Source organism: Eschrichtius robustus, chromosome 10 (genome assembly GCF_028021215.1).
Source record: "Eschrichtius robustus isolate mEscRob2 chromosome 10, mEscRob2.pri, whole genome shotgun sequence".
Classification (NCBI taxonomy): Eukaryota; Metazoa; Chordata; class Mammalia; order Artiodactyla; family Eschrichtiidae; genus Eschrichtius; species Eschrichtius robustus.
Window position 1 is genome coordinate 58,662,084 of NC_090833.1, and position 22,321 is coordinate 58,684,404.

At 37.3% G+C, this 22,321-nt stretch overlaps 1 protein-coding gene across 10 annotated transcripts in view; it reads right to left on the reverse strand.

The window, feature by feature from the left end:
• The window catches only part of PTPRD (protein tyrosine phosphatase receptor type D), a 521,421-nt gene that overhangs the window by 90,920 nt on the left and 408,180 nt on the right, over positions 1 to 22,321 (reverse strand). For 5 of the 10 annotated variants that reach the window (XM_068552036.1, XM_068552035.1, XM_068552033.1 and 2 more), the window contains 2 exons: positions 17,527 to 17,568; positions 16,924 to 17,021 (listed from right to left, as the gene is read on the reverse strand). In XM_068552036.1, the coding sequence (XP_068408137.1) occupies positions 16,924 to 17,021; positions 17,527 to 17,568 (140 nt within the window). The remainder of the gene's footprint in view (positions 1 to 16,923; positions 17,022 to 17,526; positions 17,569 to 22,321) is intronic. The other 5 variants (XM_068552041.1, XM_068552042.1, XM_068552038.1 and 2 more) reach the window with 1 other exon arrangement.

Below are 22,321 nucleotides of genomic sequence, written 5' to 3' on the forward strand. Positions count from 1 at the left end.
GTGAAAGTCTTTTGAAATTGGGAAACTCAGTTCTTTTGTAATTACACTTTCATCCTGATTTATAATGCTGAGTCTTAAAAATATATACAAAGATTTTGAACCTGAAAGTAACAGGCTGATGCCTTCTTGAGATTATCTTCCCCATCAAAGCTGAAAGCTGTAAATCCATTGACCTTACAGCAATCTATATTGATTATCAAGACTAGTGAAAATAACCCACTGGATAAGCTATGGTTCATAAAATTGCACAATTTAAACAAGGCCCATGGTACGTTAGAGGAATAAAAATATCCCTTTTCCTATCCAATGTTGGAAAAAGTTGAATAGATATACCCTTTCTAGGGGATATATATACGTCTATTTAGAAGTAATGTTATTGTAAAAACAACTCCATTTTTTCAAAATTGAAAGTATTATCAATCAAGCTATTCAATAAATGTAAACATAGCTTTATTCTTGAAAAGAAAAATAATTATATATGTTTATTTAAAATATCTATTGTTTATTAAGAAAAAATATTATAGACTCTGCTTTTTATTACACAGCATAAATCTTATTTACTCCAATTTGAGCGTATGCTTTGATAATTTAGCAAGATAGCAAACAAAATACAAAGAGCCTAAACAATCTTATAAATAGCAATAAGGGTAAAGTAACAAACATAAAGGATGTGTTCTAATAGATATACCCTCTTTTACAATACAAATATTTAAAATACAAGTAGGCTTTATAATAAGGGAAGTAAAAAGAAATTTATATGATACTTTAGTATCTCATACTACTTCCTGGAGGTATGTATTTCATCCCTTTAAGGAATTTTGGTTAAAATGATAACAAAACACTATGTTTGATAATCGTTCCTATTGCTTAAAGAAACATTAAAAATTCTGTCACAGAAACATACTAAAGAACAAATTCTGTTCCTTAATCTTATTTAAATACATTCAAGTAACAGAATATGAGAAAAAGAAATATGTTTTCTCTAAAATGGGTCCACAAACCTAAGAGTTTAAAGGATTTATTTTTCAGCCCAAGGAATTAGCAAATACAGGCTTTGAAGAATAGGTTTTAGATAGCTGCTAGGACTCTAACTGGATTTCTAAATCCCTGAATTTATTGAATGTTAGAAAACCAAAAAAATCCCATCACTCCTCAAATGGTGGTTATAACAAATATAGACATAGAATGTTATGCCTATGCTTTCCTCTAAGAGTTTTAGTGTCTGGTCTTACATTTAGGTCTTTAATCTGTTTTGAGTTTATTTTTGTGTATAGTGTTACGGAGTGTTCTAATTTCATTCTTTTACATGTAGCTGTCCAGTTTTCCCAGCACCACTTATTGAACAGGCTGTCTTTTCTCCATTGTATATTCTTGCCTCCTTTATCAAAGATAAGGTGACCATGTGTGCGTGGGTTTATCTGTGGTCTTTCTATCCTGTTCCATTGATCTATATTTCTGTTTTTGTGCCAGTACCATACTGTCTTGATTACTGTAGCTTTGTAGTATAGTCTGAAGTCCGGGAGCCTGATTCCTCCAGATCTGCTTTTCCTTCTCAAGATTGCTTTGGCTACTCGGGGTCTTTTGTGTTTCCATACAAATTGTGAAATTTTTTGTTCTAGTTCTGTGAAAAATGCCATTGGTAGTTTGATAGGGATGTAAATTGATATGGCCACTATGGAGAACAGTATGGAGGTTCCTTAAAAAACTAAAAATAGAACTACCATATGACCCAGCAATCCCACAACTGGGCATATATACCCTAAGAAAACCATAATTCAAAAAGAGTCATGTACCACAATGTTCATTGCAGCTCTATTTACAAAAGCCAGGACATGGAAGCAATCTAAGTGTCCATCAACAGACAAATGGATAAAGATGTGGCACATATATAAATGGAATATTACTCAGCCATAAAAAGAAATGAAATTGAGTTATTTGTACTGAGGTGGATGGACCTAGAGACTGTCATACAGAGTGAAGTAAGTCAGAAAGAGAAAAACAAATACCCTATGCTAACACATATATGTGGAATCTAAAAAAAAAAAAAAGTTCTGAAGAATCTAGGGGCAGGACAAGAATAAAGACGCAGACGTAGAGAATGGACTTGAGGACACAGGGAGGGGAAGGGTAAGCTGGGACTAAGTGAGACAGTGGCATGGACATATATTCACTACCAAATGTAAAACAGATAGGTAGTGGGAAGCAGCCACGTAGCACAGGGAGATCAGCTCGGTGCTTTGTGACCACCTAGAGGGGTGGGATAGGGAGGGTGGGAGGGAGACGCAAGAGGTAGGAGATATGGGGATTTATGTATATGTATAGCTGATTAACTTTGTTATATAGCAGAAACTAACACAACATGGTAAAGCAATTAAACTCCAATAAGATGTTAAAAAATAAACCCCAAAACAAAAATAGACAAAAATCCAAGTCCTATACATTGGAGTAAAACTCATAGCTGCATGTTATTGGAATCCTGACAAAATCCAGTTATTGTAGCTATTGCCTAAAGTTTGGCTAAAAAACTGAAGGAAACTTTACGCTCAAAATTCAAGGACAAGGATTATGTAGTATTCATTTTTGTATCCCCTGAGCTTAGCAAAGTACCTGGTACATAGTAAGAACTCAGTAAATGTCTGTAGTATAAGATGAACTGAATATAAAGCTAGAAGAGGAAACAGACCTCTAAAGGAATGGGCATTCATGTGTTTGGAAATATTTTTTAGAGGTAGCCAATATTTTTAGAATTTGTCTTCCATTGCTCTCAGGGATATTTGGAAGAAATGAGCAGCTTTGTTTCACAGAGTTCATTTGTTTATTCTCTAAGGAAAACTATAATCCTCGGTTTGTGGCATCACGATTGTTTGCTGTGGGAATGATTATAGATCAAAAACAAAAGATTATATCCCTTTTCAAGAGCAAATGAGTAGCAAGAACAGATGAAGTCTTAAGAAAACAGACATGTTCTTTTCATGCAAATATGTTTATGATAAAACTATAGAGAGATAAATACTGAAACTACTAGTCTTTGTGAAACTTGCTGGCAGATTTTTAGCTTTGAGCAAAGATGATTTCCCTGCCCAGAGTTGGCCTGGAGATATGAATACTACAGATCAGTTTTCTTTATAGACATAGAGAATAGGAAAAGTGAGTTCTGCAACCAGCATTCTGCTGCTGCTTTAGGTCAGGCACAGGAATGAATGGCTTCCCTATCTGTGCAGAATCCCTGTCAGATAACCTTGATCTCCTGCACTGTCCTACTACTATATTGCCCAAGGGAGGTCCATCAAGGAAGCCAAAGCTTGATTCTCCACCTAGATAGAAGACCATTGCCCATGAGGTTGCCGCCCCTCTGTTCCCATAGGACCTATGCTGCAGTACAGTAATATTATAACCTAATGAAGCATCTCTATTCATGATTTGATAAATGATGTCCATCTTGATATTGTGTGACTATGCTTGGGAAAAGGGAGATGTGAAGAGCATACCATGTTCCAGCTTCATTTTTTACACTTATTCCTACATTCATTCCAGTAACATTCATCATGCTAGTCACAGGTAAATACCCCAATATTACCTGCTAGTCCCAGGGATACCCCAATAAATATGATACATTCCCTGCCCTGAAAAAGCTCGATTTTAGTGGAAAACACACCGTAAAACAATAAAGACTGTGATCCCTTGCTATATCATGGATTCAAGCACAGCGAAGAGTAAATCAACTTGCCACATACACAGTGCCAGCCACCTGTCTCACCTTAATATTGGTCTTTTACTCAAGCTTTCCCCAGACTCTGACCCTAGCATTTGCAAACAACTCCACAGAGCCAAGAGCTCCCTCTGTCAGGTGTTTAAATGTGTTGCAAACCAAAGAAGCATAAATCTTCATAAAAATGTAGGGGAAAAAAGCCTAGTGGTCTCCTTGATTCTTGATAATATATCCATTTAATATTCAAATATAAAGTATATCCAGTGAAGTGTACACTTTTTTTAAAATGCTGTACTTTAAACACATGAATTCTATCTCAAAATAATGAAGAAAAATATACAAAATATATCACATAAATTTCCTTTTGGCCTAAAACCATCTTATTTCAATAAATAAAAGTCACCTCTTTTATTGCAAACCTTGATAGCTACCTAAATGTCTAGTTCTTTTTATAATTTGGGTTCTCATATAGACAGCAAAACTTCTTTGTTGTTTCAAGTTAACCTGACTTTAACATGTATTACTACAGTTTTATTTTGAGAATATTTCTATTTACTTGTGTGTTTTTATTTAGGGAGTCTACCAGAAAACATCAGCTGTTATATATAATGTTAGATGAGAAACTGGCTGAGTGGCTTCAGCCATGTCTGTCTCTTAACCTCCAGGAAAATGTCATCTCTTGAGTAAAACAACAGAGGTAGACTAGATTAGAAGATTTTGAAAATCCTCAAATATAATTCCCAGTGGAAACTTCATGACACTAGATTCAAACTTCTGAAACTTTCGGACAGTGTTTTGTTTTGCTTTTTAAGGTAATGGGAGGCTCCTTGAGCTGTGACACGAAGGATCAATATGGAAGGAATAGAAAAGAAACAAAAAGGGAAGTCAATGCCCAGCTGCACAGCAACATCCACCAACTCCAACGCTCAGGCAGAAACTTTTATTCTCCTCATGTCTCAACTGATGACCAGGAGGTCAATTAATTACCTTGGTGGGGGGTGGGGGGGGGTGGGGAAAGAGACCAAGTTCTTCTACCATCGCGAATGCGGTACCCTAACTGCTCTTAATACAAGGGAGGAAGCATTTCACTGTTCATTAACTATACTCATTACGGTTTCTCAATCACTTCAGCCATGCCTGCACTCTGAGTTACAGAACACGGATAGAAAAGATTTGACCTTAGCCTGCAGGGTGGGGGTGGGGCATGACCACAATGAGAAACAAAAAAACCAAAAGGGAAACCTGGCATCAGAACCTCCTCTATATAATATCTACTTTTAATCATATTTTATACCAATCAGAGAAACAGAATTCTAGGGTTAGGGAGAATCTAAAAAGGTCACTCAGTGCAATCATCGATCTGATGCCAAGCTTCTGCCGCATCAATCCAGCTCTTTAACTTACAGGCCACTTGACATACTGTTCACTTTAGCAGAAACAAAAGTTGGAGCTAAAACAAACAAAACAGTAACAATAAACCCTGAAGTGAATGGAAATACATATACGTAGGCAATGCGTTTGTACACTTTGCCGTCTTGAAATAGGGCAAACTTCTGATTGTGAAGTAACAGCTTCTATCTTTTTAATCATTCAGCAGCTCCTATAAAAAATTAAATTGCAGAAACTTAAAAGATTTTGCATATATGGAAGAATGTTTTAAAAATCTTAAGGGTAAATGTCACTTTACATCATTTTAATAGACTTATGAAGCTTAATTTACTGTAGTGAACAAGTTTTCCTTTCATCATGGGTTTTATCTAAATGAAGCTGGAATTGAACTGGTGATAGACGAAGAAGAGAACATTTTGCTAGCGTATTTCTTCACTTTTTTTTTTAATCTTCAGGATTTAAGAAGTAAGTAGACTCTTCTGCAGTTTAAAATGTCAAGACAAGAAGCAAATCAATACCTACTGTCTTCTCTGAGAGTTAAGACTGGGTCTTTCTTTATACCTTCCAATCCTTCAAACAGTCATTTCTGCTTCCTCTCTTCACTTTATTTGCCTAGTGAATTGGTCAAGATTGGAAGACAAATGCAGTCACTATTACATGGGAAAAGTTACAGAGTCAAGTTGGTCAGTTGATGATTTCTAGTCCAACTTACTGGATATAGCATTCTCTGTTCAACAAGGTTCAAGTTGGAGTGCTAGCTCTGCATTTTCAGGGATAAACGATAACTCTTCATCTTCAAACTTTCTAATTTTTAATAAAATAGGAATAAGAACACAAAGAGGGAGGCTGGTATGAGGTTTCTTATCCAAAGCAAACCAAGTCCTTTTTTGCTGTTGTTGTTCAAAGACTGTCCATGATATTGAAAAACAAAAATAATATAATTATACCAATCAGAAATATGGGTCAATGTGCCTTATTTTGGATCAGAAGAAACAAGTAGTTTAATAGAAATGACATATAATTTGTTTTATTTTAAGACCATAATGAAAACTGTTGTGGAAGGAAATCAACCATCAGAGGGAACTATTTATTGTGGTCCGTATATCACCCCGCCACCAAGCCATGTAGGTTCATTTCCAAGCTCTGCCACTTACTAGCTATGTGACAAGTTGGACAGGGTGTTTAACTTTCCTGTAGTTCAGGTCAGTACCCTCTTCTGTAAAACGGGACTACTAATAGTACCTATGTGGAAAGACTGAATGAGTTAATATATGTAATGTATTGTGAAGAGTGATGTGGTAACTGCTACACAAATGTTATCATTATCCTTGAAAGCACTTTTTAGACAGTGAAGCCCTATAGAAAGGCTAGATAATATTATCATAATATTAAAATGTTGTGCAGCTTAATACCATGGAAGAAGGTATAAAGAAATATTCTGCAAAACTGGCAGAGCGGAGGGTTGGGGGACAGGGAGAGGGGGAGAGTGAGAGAGAGGAGGGAGGGGAGGGTGAAGAGAAGAGAGAAAGAAGAATGAACTAACTCAAGGATCTCCGTGAGCCTGTGGCTGGAGTTTGGACGACGGATAAATACCCACCATTAAGGAGACTTACGCAGCAACTGAGAAATAATGCAGTTCTCATTATGCTGTATACATGAACTTGTCAGTTAAAAGCCAAATATTCCAATTGCCGCATCTGTGATGGCTAAAAGACTAATGTTTCCCAAGGCATTGCTAAATCCACAGGTTCATGTTCATGTAATGTCTTAATGCTTTTATCACTCTCCAACATGGTGGTGTGCTCCACAACTGTTTTTCAAATAGAACGACAACCTGTTCAACCACAGTAGAAAAACCATGGCGAATAATAGTGCCACTACCACTTAGAGAAAGAAAGAAAGAGAGAAAGAGAGTGAGAAAGAGAGAGAGAGAGAAAGAAAGGACATCCCTTGCTCCAATCCTTTCCTGCAGCATTGTTAAAATTCTACCCAAAAGCCATACTCAAAAGTGATATAAACCCAGATGCACTTATTTTTTCCCCGGGGTGTTTGCATCTTTAGGGTCAGAGGCAGGAAATCATTCCCATGACTTGAGCATACTTTTGAGATCACCTGGTGCAGACCCCTCAGCATGCTGGCATGGCCTTTCAAGGATGGAATCACCTCTCCCACCTCACCTCTCTGCAGCAGCACCCTGACATTGCAGTGACCGGTACCGAACACATCGGGGTCCCCCAAATAAGTCAGGCCTCTTCTCATGTCCATGACTCTGCATGTACATCTCCCTCGGCCTGAGGTCTTCCTTTTCTAGCAAACTTCAGTGACTTTTCAACTCAGATGCTCTCGGGAAAGCCTCACCTCAGTACTTGCCCCTTCCTAAGCTCCCTCCTCCCAGCACCACCCACTATGCTTTATAATTACTGGTTCCTTTTCTGTTTTTCCTCGGGGACTATGGACTCATCCATGGCAGAGCTTATTTCTTGATCATTTTTTATTTTGCAGTAATGTTTGTCAAATAGACAAAGGCATTCAAACTGCTCCTTTTATAAAGAAGGAAACTGAGATGGGGGAGTTAAACAGCTTGTCTAGTGGCATTCAAATTCATGGCAGAGACAGGAGGACAGGTTCTACTCATCAGTGAAATTGAATCTTTCTGGATACTTAATGTGGATTTAATTTCCAGAAATTCCATTACGTATGAAATGTGAAAAGAACTTTGCAGACATCATAGCCATACTCTGTCTTCATCACCGCTCACCTTCTCCTAATTGCTTTCATAGAGCTTCTTTTTGGCGGCAGAAGAAGGGAATATTATAGCAGATAAAATGAGCAGTGAAACAAATTCAGTGCTATTCAGTGACTAATAGGTAGGTCGTGAGTATTAAAGTTCACAACATCGTGGGCCACTTCTGTTTACTGCATGCTTGCTTCGTAAAGAAGCAGAAAGGCAAGAGGCCAGGTGCCTAACATATATTCATCTTCCTAACAACCTTACGAGTAGATACTAATATTCTAATCTTAAATAAGAGAGAGCCAAGGCCACGAGAGGTGCAGTAACTGGTTCAGGGTCAAGCAGCACAGCTACTAATTGGCAGAGTCAAAATATGAACCTTGTTTTCCCTGACTTCAAAGCTTGTTCCCGCTTCTGCTATCGTAACCCTCTAAGTGCACACTTATCACTCTGGCCCTAAAACCCCAACTTCATTTTAAAATCGAAACAAAACTCAAAAAGTGGTCTCTTTTTTAGTTCTTGCTATCCTCTCTTTGAAGTTGAAAGCTTGCTTTGGAACTAGAGACACTTCAGGATTAATTGTTTCCTGAGAGCCTTGGGCTCCACATGGGAGCAGGTGGAAAGACAATTTGGACAATGTCCAGTGATGGTTAAGGGCCAATTAGTTATGGCAAACTTGTGTGAGAACAAGGATTGAGAAACAGAAAACTAAAGTTACATGAGATTCCCCCAAGATGCCGCTTTGCCTCCCAGAAGAAAAAATAAAAAGCTCAAGTATAAAAGATATGGAGTTTAACCTTGGCAAGGAAAATGTTTGAGGTTTTTAAAAAGTGGGTCTAAGAACATTAAAGAAGTTTAAATAAAAATAAGCTTTGAAACTTGAGAATTTGATTGCAGTTTGAGTTCTCACAGCCACAGAAGTGCAGAAAGAATAGAAGACTATACACACACACACACACACACCCTGGTTTTGGATGCAACATTACTTCTAAGGTGAGCTGCTGTGTCTTTGTGTGCTGCTAGATTTGTTTACAAGATGCAGAATGGCAGCCAGCCGGGAATGGACTCTCTGTGACTTTCTATCTTACTTGATGAGGCCGGCCTTAGCTACGAACAAAGAAAGCATCTTCTCAGACTGCCAGCTGGCAGGCCCATCTTTACTCTAAAAACCGTACTGGGAGTTTAATCAGTAGGTACGTTTGAGTTAAATTTGAGGGGTCTGCATTAAAATGCATTCACTTCTGTACTGTCTAAAGATAATAACAGTCTATTTTCTGAGAGAAACGGGTCTGAAAATAAGGCTTCAACTGCTGATAAATCAGGTGGGGATGAGAAGAGCAGCTCTTTTTACAGAAAGACACTGTTCTGTTCACTACTGTTGTTCCTACTAGCAATTTGGAGCACAACAAAGAGTTTCCATGAACTGTAAATTTAGTTAGAAATCAATCCAGACACACACTTTGGTGAATCATCTGCTGAAGGCCCAGTGGTGAGCTTGTGGCCATGTGGTCAACAGCATACAGAGAAGGCATAACACCTGACCAGGAGAAGCTTATATTCAAACACAGGAAATGAGTAGAATAAAAGAAAGGGCAACCTAGTGCTAATTGCGCTGGTTTAAACTAGCAAGTTTTCTTTTTTTCTTCTTTGACTTTCTTTTTTTTTTTTTTTTTTAACTGAGTTCAGCAAAGCCCTAGGGGTCTGACCAATGACAGGGATGGGAAGAGGCCAGGGTTTCATTGATTCAAAGACATTTATTTTTTTCACATTTTAACATCTCTGAAATTAATGTGCATCTTAAAATTGATGGCATTTATTTGATGAAATAGTACCTACTCAGACTACTGAGCACTTAGGGACTCTGCTGAACAGTTCTTATGTATTAATTTATTTTTAGTTACCTATGAGGTAGGTACTATGATTACTTCCATTTTAGAGATAAAGTAAAATACAGAGAGGTTCAGTTATTTGCTTAAGGTCACACAGCTTGAGCCAAACAGCCTGACTCAAAGGCCTGCGTTCTTAGCCACTGTGCCATACTACCCGCACTGTTAGCTCAATGAGTACAAGGCCCTGAGTGGCATGCAGAGGGGTTTGGACCCAATCTGAAGCAGGCAAACTGCTATGTTCTTAGGAAAGTAGATAATGACTCCCCTACTCTCACCCCCATTGCTACAGTATCAGGATGTTCCACTTTGGAATAGTAAATTTTGCTGTTCATCCCCCCTGAAGGAAGGAAGTTGAACTTGGTTTATCTAACCCAGGTATGAAAAGGTTGTTATTACTTTTTATTTCATAAAATCATTCATTTTTTTCATCTATTAGACAAACCACCATAATTTGTTCAAAACTAAAAAAAAAAAAAAAACTCTTGTGACTCGTGTCAAAAAATATTTACAAATGGAGGCTTTTCCCTGGTCAATTCCACTCGTCAACTCCGCATAAAAGATGAAAATAGATCTCTGTCAGCCACCACTTTCTTACTTCAGAAAGACAGAGGAGCCACTTTGAAGAAAAATTCAGTGCATCAAAAGCTAGCCAAAAAGTCAGAGGGGTGTGCGTGTGTGTGTGTTTGGTTTCTTGTTTGCATCTCTGTGATGCTCTAATGCATGTCCATTGTCATGAGTTTACACATAAATTATAAATTAGTTGAAAGCAGATATGACAAGTAATTTTGCCTTATGAATGCTTGGAGGTTTATAAAACATGAGCAGTGAAGGCTTTCTGCCTATGAATGCACTCTGGCACACATACGTGGCCCGATACATGAAGAGCCTTTTTCTAGGGAAAATAGAAATGTTTTCTTTTGTGGTCATTGCTTTGATGACAGACAATTTGTCCCTCTATAGAGAAATATAACGTTTACCACTGGGAATGAAGAAACCGTCTATGGAGAAAAGAAATGTGTCCTTAGCATGTCATAGAAAAACTACTGGTTTTCCCAGGGATAATCATGCAACGCAAATTGGTTACTATGACACTTTCACAAAAATTTTTAGTATAAATATTGATCTAGTTGAAGACTTAGGTTTCTGGACTCTATAATCAACACATAGTAAGTAACAAACAGTAAAATATTTTGGTGTCTAGAGCAGGTGAGTTAAGGTACGGTGTTCTTCTAAGAACAAGAAGGCGTGAATTTGTGACTTGGTTCAGCCACATACTAGGTGTGTGATCTTGAGCAAGTCGCTCCTTTCTCAATCTCTTGTTCCCTACCTCTAAGATGAGAAGGTTAAACTACATGATCTCTGAGGTCTGTTCCAGCTCTAATCATTTAAAAATAGGATCGAAGCAATGTTTTTTAATGTCTCTATATATCTTAGCACTGTCTTGATACATTTCATTATTCATGAGGAAGTAATACATCTTTTTCCTTTACCTGTCTCACCAGTATTGTGAAGATTTTAGCTTATTAGACAAAGGTGCCACATACATGCTGTCATTAAAATGGAAAGACAGGGCACTGTTATCTGGAATGTTTCAGATAAGAGACTCACTATCGACTGTACAGACTGGAGATGTGAGAGCGTTGCCATGAGTACAGGAAGAAACTCTCAGCACATTAGGATGCTAAATGCTGGAGACACATGGGTGCTGAGATTAAAGGTAATACACCTCCCACAGATGGCAGCAAAGACACTGGGACCGGACTTTGTGGTGGGAACAAAATAGGTCAAAGGTATCCTTCTGATAGGCCTTCTGTGAACCACAGCTTCTCGCCCTTCTCCGATTGCAACAAAAAAACTGATCTTCAGAGTAGTTGAGTTTTATTTTATTTTATTTATGTAATTGAAGTATTAATTACTTCAATTGCGTTAGTGTTAGTTTTCCTGGTGTACAGCAAAGAATATATATATTCTTTTTCAGATTCCTTTCCATTATAGTTTATTACAAGATACTGGATATAGTAGTAGTTTATATATATATATATATATATATATATATTTAAGATAATACCACTAAAAAGACCTAGTGATGACAGATTTGAAACTAGATGTTTGATAACTATTCATGTCTATGTAACTGCCATGGCAGGATGGATTGTGGTCCAAAAAGTAATTTATAAGTCAGCTGTTAGGAACTTGGAAGAAAATTTGCTGTTGTAACTATGTTTAAAAAGGGGATTATTTTCTCAATGTAGAAAATAAAGGTATAAAATCTATAATATACCTGAAGTACATTGTCCCCCTGACAAAATGCTCCTACCTCCTGTTCGTCCTAGTTATATTCTCAGCACTACCTTTTCTTCAGTACCTTTCCCGGTTCTTCATCTCACTCTGACCTTTACTGAATCCCAACAACATTGCATTAGTACTTAGGATTAGCTTCTAGATGGTCTTCTTAGTATTTTTGGGGGGTGGGGGACAGGGTATATAACTTTGCCTTCTAGACATCCTGGAAATAAAGGTTTCTTATAAGTTTTATATTCCTCTCAGCACTTAGCATGGTGCTTTTCCGCGGCAGTATGGTGGATAATTATTGGTTCCTCCTCCAGCTCAGAAATAACTTTGCTCTTCTCTTCAATCCAAGGAAGGAACCAGATATATAGGGATGGGCTGTTAGCAGCTACGTCCTAACGTGTGTCTCCACAACCCAATGAGTCAATTGAAGTTCAGAGTTTTTTCTTTGGCATTTGGAATTTGACTGACAAGAAGAATTCTGTCTCTTTCTTTAGGGGGACTCTATGTAAAAGAAAATATGATCAAAGGATATATTTTCTGTATGTGGGTGGGTGAAACAGAAGAAGCTGGCCTGTACAGGGGAAAGAATAGAGCAGCCCAGAGAAAAACACAAAGATGAGAGTTTCAGAGAGGGTGTTGGAAAACCTCTACAGTCCTCCACTTTCAGATAACAGTTCTTTTTAAAATTTTTTCTTGAAGTATAGTTGGTTTACAATGTTGTGTTAGTTTCTGGTGTACAGCAAAGTGATTCAGTTATCTCTCTCTCTCTCTGTTCTTTTTATAGATTCTTTTCCAATATAGATTATTAAAAGATATTGAATACAGTTCCCTGTGCTATACAGTAGGACCTTGTTGTTTATCTATTTTATTTATAGTAGTGTGTATCTGTTAATCCTAAGCTCCTAATTTAGGCCTCCCTCCTTCCCCTTTGGTAATAAGCGTAAGTTTTCTATGTTTGTTTCTGTTCTGTAAATAAATTCATTTGTAACATTTTTTAGATTCCACATGTAAGTGATATCATATGATATTTGTGTTTCTCTGTCTCACTTACTTTAGATAACAGTTCTTGAAGCATACCTGCATGGGTAGCCTTTGGCTCTATATAAATAAATAAATACATTTATAATAGATAATAGATAAAACAAACGACCCTTTACTTTCCATGAAGCAAACTCTAGGGGCTGTAGTTACTTACAGTCAATCTAATATAAATAGGATTCATGTATATGATGTTGATAATGGTAATGCTGACTGCGATGCCTGTCAAACGCGTCTCATACACAGATGTATTTGCCATCTTAGCAAATGGTGAAATGAAGGTCGGAGGGTCATGTGTGTGTGTGTGTGTGTGTGTGTGTGTGTGTGTGTGTGTGTGTGTGAGAGAGAGATTGGAAGGTAACACACACACACAATATTATTCAACCTTAAAATTCAGCCATTTATAACAACATGGATGGACTTTGAGGGCATGGGCATCATGCTAAATGTAATAAGCCAGATAGACAAATACTGTATGACCTCACTTACATGGAATCTGAAAAAAAATTTTTTTTTTAGAAAAAGAGAACAGATTGGTGGTTGGCAGAGGCATAGGGTGGAGGATGGCAGAAATGAGTGAAGGTGGTCAAAAGGTATAAGCTTCCGTTTTACAATTGACCCTTGAGCAATGCAGGAGTTAATACATGTGTAATTTGTAGTTGGCATTTACTATTGAAAAATATCCATGTATAAGTGGACTCGTGCAGTTCAAATCCATGTTGTTCAAGGGTTAACTGTATAAGATAAGTCCTGGGGATGTAATATACAACATGGTGACTATAGTTAACAATAATGTATATTTGAAAGTTGCTAAGAGTAGATCTTAAGAGGTCTCATCACAAGAAAAAAAAATTGTAGCTATATGAGGTGATAGATTGTAACTACATTTATTGTGGTAATCATTTTGCAATATACACATATATCAAATCATTATATCGTATGACTTAAACTAATACAATGTTAAATTTCAATTATGTCTCAGTAAAACTGGGGAAAAAGAAATAAAATGGACATTTCTAATTGACATGGCTGAACTATTGAACCAGCATTTCTGAAGTTCGGACCAGGAATCTGGATTTTAATTAGGCTTCCAAATGATCCATATATAGGTATTGGCTAAGAGTTTATTTGGCAAGACCTATACAACTATTCTGAATCAGTCTAAACATTCACTGGCCTGATGTACTGACTTTGACAGTGATACCAAATTTAAGGAGGACTTTGTTCCCTGCATTCTAGATGCCATCCTTAAATTCTGGACTTAAATTCTAGTAGGACTTGGCAGTCGCATTGCAGAAAATAAAAGCCTAAAGTAATTGTAGAGACCTTCAAGATGCAGTTATACTAATTTCTCAGGTTCCTTCTTCCAGCTGTCATTGAATCCAATGTCTGAGTCCAATTTTCTTTACAGTAAAGGAAGTCTCTCACATGATCTAATAATACTGTGCTACAATTTAAACCTACTTCCTCCTATCCTGACCTCAGGATCAGTGCAAACAGGTTTCATGCCTTTAACTTCTGCTTTAGTCTTAGAATCAGAGTAACAAATTTAGCTTTACCCATCTTGAGAGGTCTGAGTAAACACTAATCCATAGTGATTATGCCAAAATAATTACATGTTTGAAAGTAATGACTTGTGTTTTCTCCATTTTCTTCACTGAAAACCAATGAAAAATCTATTCAAATTTATATGGAGATAACATGCAAAAAAAAAATGTATTTTTCAGTGTGTTGCTCATGGCCTAAAATATTATGTAGAGGTCTTTATCACATTATCACAGAGGAATACATCACTTAAATATCCCCTTCATGGCTGTTAAGGCACCGTAGAGTCAATTCATGCCCAGAGAGCTTTAATCACAGATCATCGTTGTGATAAACGGTAGTCAGTGTGGGCTATCATGTCAACGGCTACTGGGGGAGTTCTTAACGGGAGTGCTGCCAGCATGCAGTTCGTAACTACTTTCAAGGAGCACTTCTAATCTAATGGCTAAATGAGTATCATTAGAGTGTCTTTACATGTAGCATTTCTGGAGAAATTCCATATTTAAAGGAGGCCGGTTATTGTAGTCAACGCATACAACTGAGATTGCTTGAATGATGCAAATACTGTCAATGGTATTGACAGTTAATAGCTTATTAACAGGTTGAGCTATCAAATTTTATTTTTTTTTGTGACCCATCATATCGCACATAGCGAAACACTAAGCATAACAATAACAACACTCATGATAACAATAAAGAGGAGGTTGGAGGAGTGAAAGATTCTGGTTGCTGAAAACTAACACTTAACTAAGAGTTTTTATGTTGCCCCAAATGGCATTCATCATATGCCTTGTTTTCTTTTTAAAACTCCATTTTCAGCCTCAAGCCTCAAACCAGAAACTACAGAAACTGTTTTAAAGAATACTGCATAATTTAAAAAGAACCTTTATGACTAAGAGGAAGAACAGGAAAGAAATAAGAAGCAGCCCATTTAGAAAATAAGACAATTCACAATCCAATGTGTTTCCTAAAATTGAAAATGTTCTCCTAAATGCTTAGAACAGAATAAAGGAAAATGTAACTCAACCAATGAGCAAACAAACACAATCTCCTTTGCGTTCTATCAAATATTTGACAAAGATGCTGGAGTGTGTAAATTGCATAAAAGGTTACCAGCTCCTGAAGGTGAGGGTACATGGGGCTACAGATATGTTTTGCTTAGCCAGCGCAATAATTTAAATAATCAAAATTTGAATGTTTAAAGACTCTAGAAAGTCCATGCAAATATCCAGACTGCCGCAGGCACCACTGCACCACATTCTCTTACACGGAGCTTCTGCACATAGTTGATATCCCTCTAGCCACTTGAGGTTAGGGCTCCTCTTACGGTTTTCTAACCGAATATGACAGGGCAAAATGTTAGAGCTGCTAGGGACTGAGAGATATCTAGTCCATCAGCCTCATTTCAGGTTGATAAAACAGAAACCAAAGGATGTAACAAGGACTGTGTTTTAAGACTCCCATTAAGTAAATCGGAAACTCTTTATGGTAGAATTTGAACTGTTCCAAACAGTTTTGTTATTTGGCACAATTAGAAGATTTTAGTTGGACATGTTAATCTTACGCTAAGTTAAACTTGATCTAAAAGATAAATGATCATTTAGTTATAAATAATCCATGCACTGGTTTCACTATGGGTCCCTGTTGCTGAGGAATACCATACCAAGATCCAGTTTTACAACTTTCTGCTTGATAAATGCCACAATATCCAAATACCCAGACATATACAACAATTTTTTATTCATTTTCATCAAGGATTCACACAAAACCTTTAAGCACTCTGAAAGTTTAAGATACCATTAAGTTCACCATTGCTTCAAAAATAGGCAGCTTTCTGCGAACATATTACTATCTTAATATTAGCCCTAATATTATTTTAGACTGAATGGCAAAATGATGTGTAGGTACTTAATAATTACAGCTTTTAGGCCATGTAAAACTGAAAAAGAGTACTGGGAAATCTGCTTATTCTGTGTAATTTCTTTTTCAGTGAGCCTTCTGACCATAAATCAGTGTATTTGGCACCCCTTTGGTATACTGGGAAGCTTATACATTCAGTATAGTCTATGAACTTGAAATCAGGAAACATAAATCAACCTCATTAAGTAATACCAAACGCATATAAATAATTCAACACCTTTCAAAGTACAACTACTACATTAATTATACAGATACTTTTAAGTTGGCTATTTGTTATAAACTTTTATATCAGATGCTGAGTCATATTTAAAGGAAAAAGAACTGATGAAGTTAGTTTTTAAGAATATGGTCAAAAAGAAGAGGGGGGGCAATTCTTGAAAATACTGTCAAGTATAAACAGACTCAGTTACCTCATATTCCTGGGAAAACTTCAAGTTGTCATTTGCTTTTAACCTTTCAATGTGATCTGCGAGTTCCAAGATAGGTATTGGAGGATGGCTAGCCATACCTATTAAAAGGAAAGAATAAAGACATTTGAAAACGAATGAAAATGACGCTAACTATTCCAAAATATAGAGAATACTATAGTTAGAAATGGCCTGAAAATATGTGAGTAGTAAAGATGTTTAATGTGAGGAAGCAGGCAGATAGTTTGGTTACTCAAAGCAGGACATGCTCTGGAAGGATGAATTTTGTAGCCAAATGAAAAGCTACCAAGCATAATCCCCAAACTAACACTCCTAGTGTGAAAGAAAGCGTTATTGTGCTATGAATCAATGCAGTGAGCTCGTGGAGAAAACTGACAGTCAGGCTTGATGTCAACTTCTGCTTTGAGTAATGACTGTTATGTCATTTCAAACTCCTTCTCCTGCACTGTGTGAAATGGAAACTGTGTGGAATTAAATGGTGTAAAGTGAACTAAGAAAACAGATACTGAGAAAGCCCTAAAAGGAAAAGCGTAATAGCTTGATAGGAAACATAAAGTGACTTATGCGTAATCAAGGAAAACTAACTTGAAGAATGAAGGTTACCAGGGTAACCGGAATCATCTGAACCTGCAAAGGAAATGATGGTGTAAATAAAATAAAACAGAATGAATTTGTTTAAAAATAAAAATGAAATGGATAGTCTGATATACTTTTTAAAAAGCCTAATAAAAATGCTGCAGGTTCTTACAGGATCCACTATACATTGTGACTAGATTAAGATCGCTTTAATATTTCACAAACCTGTAGGTGACTGACATTCACATGCATATATGGACACAAAGAAGGACATGCACCACAGCTCATAGACAATAATCACTGATGACAAAATCAGACACCAAACTGAGTTTCAGAAATGTTTTCACTCGTAGCAGATTGTAGAGATTGGGTTGCAGCCTTCTCCTGGACATTTATTGATGGCCAGACTGACAGCTTTGTGGTATTTTGCCCCAAGCCCCCATTATTTAACCCCCAGCAAACCTACAATCCACTTCAGGTGTAAACATCTTTGTCCACTAATGGGAAATGAATGCAGGAAAGGGAGCAAATGGTGAAAGGATGAAGAGGAAAAAGAAGGTAGAAAAAGAAAGAAAGCAATGACAGTGGGTGATACATCTTAGTTCAGTCTGCCAGCTGAAGGTATGTTAGATTCATAGATTCTGTTAAAAATAATCCACCAATTTTGCTGATTCCTGTGTCTTTCCAATGGTTTCTCACTTTTCATGTGATTTACATTTTACTTCTTCTGATTAATTTTTCAAGAGCACCATGAGAGAGCATTGCTGCCTCATGTCTTACAGATGCAAATGCCAGCTGACTAGAAAAACGTGAACTAGCATGCCCCCAGGGAAGCCTCTGACACAGAAAAAGAATGAGGGAGGGGCTCAAACTGGAAGCCATGTTGACATTCTGCCGTCCCGGGGACTCTTTGGAGGGTGTCAGGCTGTGGTATGGTGACCACTAAGTCAACACAATGTGTAAATTACTTTATGGGTATTTTAGATATTGTGCTGTTATTGAAAGCCACCCAGTGAGTTCCTTTGTCTCAAATGCTGAATTATCAATGGTTTGGTAAGTTAGGTAAAAAACTATTTTGCTTCTTCCAATCATTTTAGCACTGTGCTGTGATAGGTGGTACTTTAGTGTTTATGGCTATGAAAGTCTGCTTTCAGTCAGCTAAAATCTTAATGGAAGAGCCAATAAAAATGAGTCGGCTTGGAAGTAGAAACTGTTTGTTGCTGATATAATTATGCATTTGGACCTAAATGTTGGAACCCATTTCTGAAACTTTTCCCTATAGATGGTAGAATTGAACTCATTTACATTTTGTGGAAGGAAAGGGTGGGTGACGGTGGTCTAATAACTAAAGTGATCTTATCCAGATGAGGCGCCCCCAATGACAAGAGTGGAAATGCAAAGGCACAAGAGACTCTAGGCTTATCTGGAAATGGAATGATGTGGACATCCATTACAGTGCTTTAACAGAGAAAATAATAGAGACAAAGATGTTTAGACCTTTTCGAGCGAATCGTGGGAGAGAGTTATTATCATATATGGACTGAGTGGTGGTTTGGCTAGAGAGGGAGGACACAGAGCCAATCAGGGAGGCGTAGGGGATTGAATTACTGCTCAAAGCTGCAAAAAGTAAAGCCAGTGGGAGATGGGAAAAGCATTAGTATAACAGCAGTAGAAGACCATCATCATCAACCAAAGACGCGATCAGCATATTTACTTCTGGCATGCACTGGCACATGGTCTGGGAGTATTACTTTGGAAGCTAATTACAGAGAAATCCAAGCAAACCTGCACTGATCCATTACATTCTAATTCAGGGTATGTATATATCACACGCAACGATATCCTGGTGTTCAAGAATCATTATTTAAGACTTGACAGTATTGCGCTCAAGTTCTAGGACAAGTAAAAATGGCAGAATGGATGTTTCACAGAAAGGGGAGGAGAGCTTTGTGGGAATCTGATGGTTCAGGAGAAGAAATCATGGACTAGTATACTGAATGTGAGTTCTACTTCTAGGTCTGCCATCTACGAATAGGGACAAACTTCTTGTTATCAAGCACCTCAATTTCTTCATCTGTGAAATAAAAATGTGGGGCCAGATAAATTCTGGAGTCACTTCCTTCTTTATAACTCATTTCTTCCTCAAGTAGATAGGATGTCTGAGCAGAGAAGGGTCTTGTGGATGTAGTTCATATGTAAAGGTTCTAAAAGTAACTATCTTTTCTTTGAGGGGTGGGGAGCATTTACATTCTACAAAACAGAAAATATATGCAGTTGAATTGTCAACTTTTTGAATTAAGTTTAATACAATTTTCTTTAGCTAACCAAATTATGATCTTATATCATGTATTCAAAACGAATAAATGTCAACATAAAAATTATGCTGAAGAATAAACGTGGGGTGAAACTCCTCTAACATGAAACTCTTATTTATTTACTTATTCCTTTTCATTATTTTATTTTATTTTATTTTTTATTGAAGTGTAGTTGATTTACAGTGTTCTGTTAGTTTCTGGTATATAGCAAAATGATTCAGTTATACATATACATATTCTTTTTCATATTATTTTCCATTATGGTTTATTACAAGATATTGAATATAATTCCCTGTGCTATACAGTAGAACCTTGTTGTTTACCTATTTTATATACAGCAGTTTGTGTCTGCTAATCCCAAACTCCTAATTTACCCCTCCCGCCATCTTTTTTCCCCTTTGGTAACCTTAAGTTTGTTTTCTATGTCTGTGAGTCTATTTCTGTTTTGTAAAGAAGTTAATTTGTATCATATTTTAGATTCCACATATAAGTGATATGATAGTTGTCTTTCTCTGTCTGCTGACTTCACTCAGTATGATAATCTCTAGGTCCATCCATGTTGCTGCAAATGGCATTATTTCATTCTTTTTTATGGCTGAGTAGTATTCTATTGAATATATATACAACATTTTCTTTATCCATTCAACTTCTGATGGACATTTAGATTGCTTCCGTGTCTTGGCTATTGTAAATAGTGCTGCAGTGAACACTGGGGTGCATGTGTCTTTTCAAATTAGAGTTTCCTCTGGATATATGCCCAGGAGTGGCATTCCTGGATCATAGGGTAACTCTATTTTTAGTTTTTTTTAAGGAACCTCCATACTCTTATCCATAGTGGCTGCACCAATTTACATTCCCACCAACAGTGTGGGAGGATTCCCTTTTCTCCACATCTTCTCCAGCATTTATTATGTAACATGAAACTCTAGGTCGTATCAGAAAATAAACACCAAGGGTCTGTTGCAAAATAGTGTTATACAGTTCTCCCCAAACTGCTCCATTGTCCAACGTGGAAAAAAAAATTTACAGGATATAATCAAGCATGTTAGAATCTGAATGAAAAAGCAGACACTAAGAAAACTATGAATTTGACCTCACTGTGGTATCTTTTCAATCTTTTGTCTGGCAACCTGGCTGTTGCTCACAGTCTGTGAATCCACGTTTTATTAGAGCAGTGTTTTCACATTAGCACAATTTGAGGTGTTTTAAAATTCCTTCCTTCCAGGCTGCACACCTGACCAATTAACTCAGAATAGCTGGGTAGGGGAGCCAGACATTGATATTTTTAAAGTTCCCCGGTAATGAGTCTCAGTCCTTTGGGAATTTTTGATGGGGGCAGGGGGCTGTAACTTTACTTTTTTCGTGCAAGAATCAGAGTTTATGAGAATGAGATCAGCTTTCTCCTGGTGATAGCCTTGAATCTGCTCTAAGTCTCCATTAGCAAGCTTTAGTGCGTTAGCTATTATTAACAAGAACTTGAAGGGCAGCTCACAGCTGATGAGGACTTGCCAGGGTCACGACCTCATCAGTTCAAAGCTACAAATGCACGACATAAATGCATTTTAAAGGCACACGTTACGTCTGAGCAGAGTTTTCATTCTGAAGCTATGATACGACAATATACACTGTCAACCTGAAAAATGACAGATGTAGTCACTGAAATCTGCCTTAGGTTGGAGGAAAAAACATGATGGCTACTTTTAACAGGGTAAATATTTGTGACAGTAACTGCGTGGTGGCTTCCTTATAAGATGTAAAACTTTAAAATCGTGGCATTGTAAGCTGAGAGGTGCCTTAGAGGTTACTTAGTCCAGCATTTTCATCTTATACAAGAGGGCTCTGAGGTCTAGAAAAGTTAAGTGACCTGTATATTTTAGCCCATCTAGTCAATAACAAAATCTTAAGTGGTTTTGGCATCTTTACTGTTTTATTTCTAGAATGGAAGTTACGATCTCCTCAAGCAGGGGTCAAGGTTTCCAGTGGCTCAAGCGGCCAGGTCGGTTAGGTCAATGATTAAAGATAACCAGGTACTGAACAGTAAACACTTTCACAAGTAATGCACTCCTCCCCGTTTCTGTGCAACAAGGAGCCTTTTGTGCAGCAAGCTGTCTTTCATTTCTCTGCTTACAGTGGAGTCTCAGGAAAGAGAAATATTTCTCTATTTTTTTAAAAAAGTAATAATAATGAGCTTTAGATGAATGGCAACTGAACTCTGTCTCAATGTCAGGGCCATCCTTAGGGCTGGTGTAGACTGTGGAGAACTTCTAGCGGGGTGCAAAGCTCTAGCAGATATCTTCCAGGTAGTACTACAGAGCCAAGAGGGTGAGGCTTCTCAGGCTCTCAACAGCAACTGAAAACCCAGACAATGATGTGACTTTCCTCTGTTTTCACTACTGACTCAAAATTTTGTTGAGGTCCAGTAGGGGTCAAAGAAAAGACCTTTGGAGGCCACATTTGGCTAACAAGATTGTGATCTCTGTTTTAGAAGA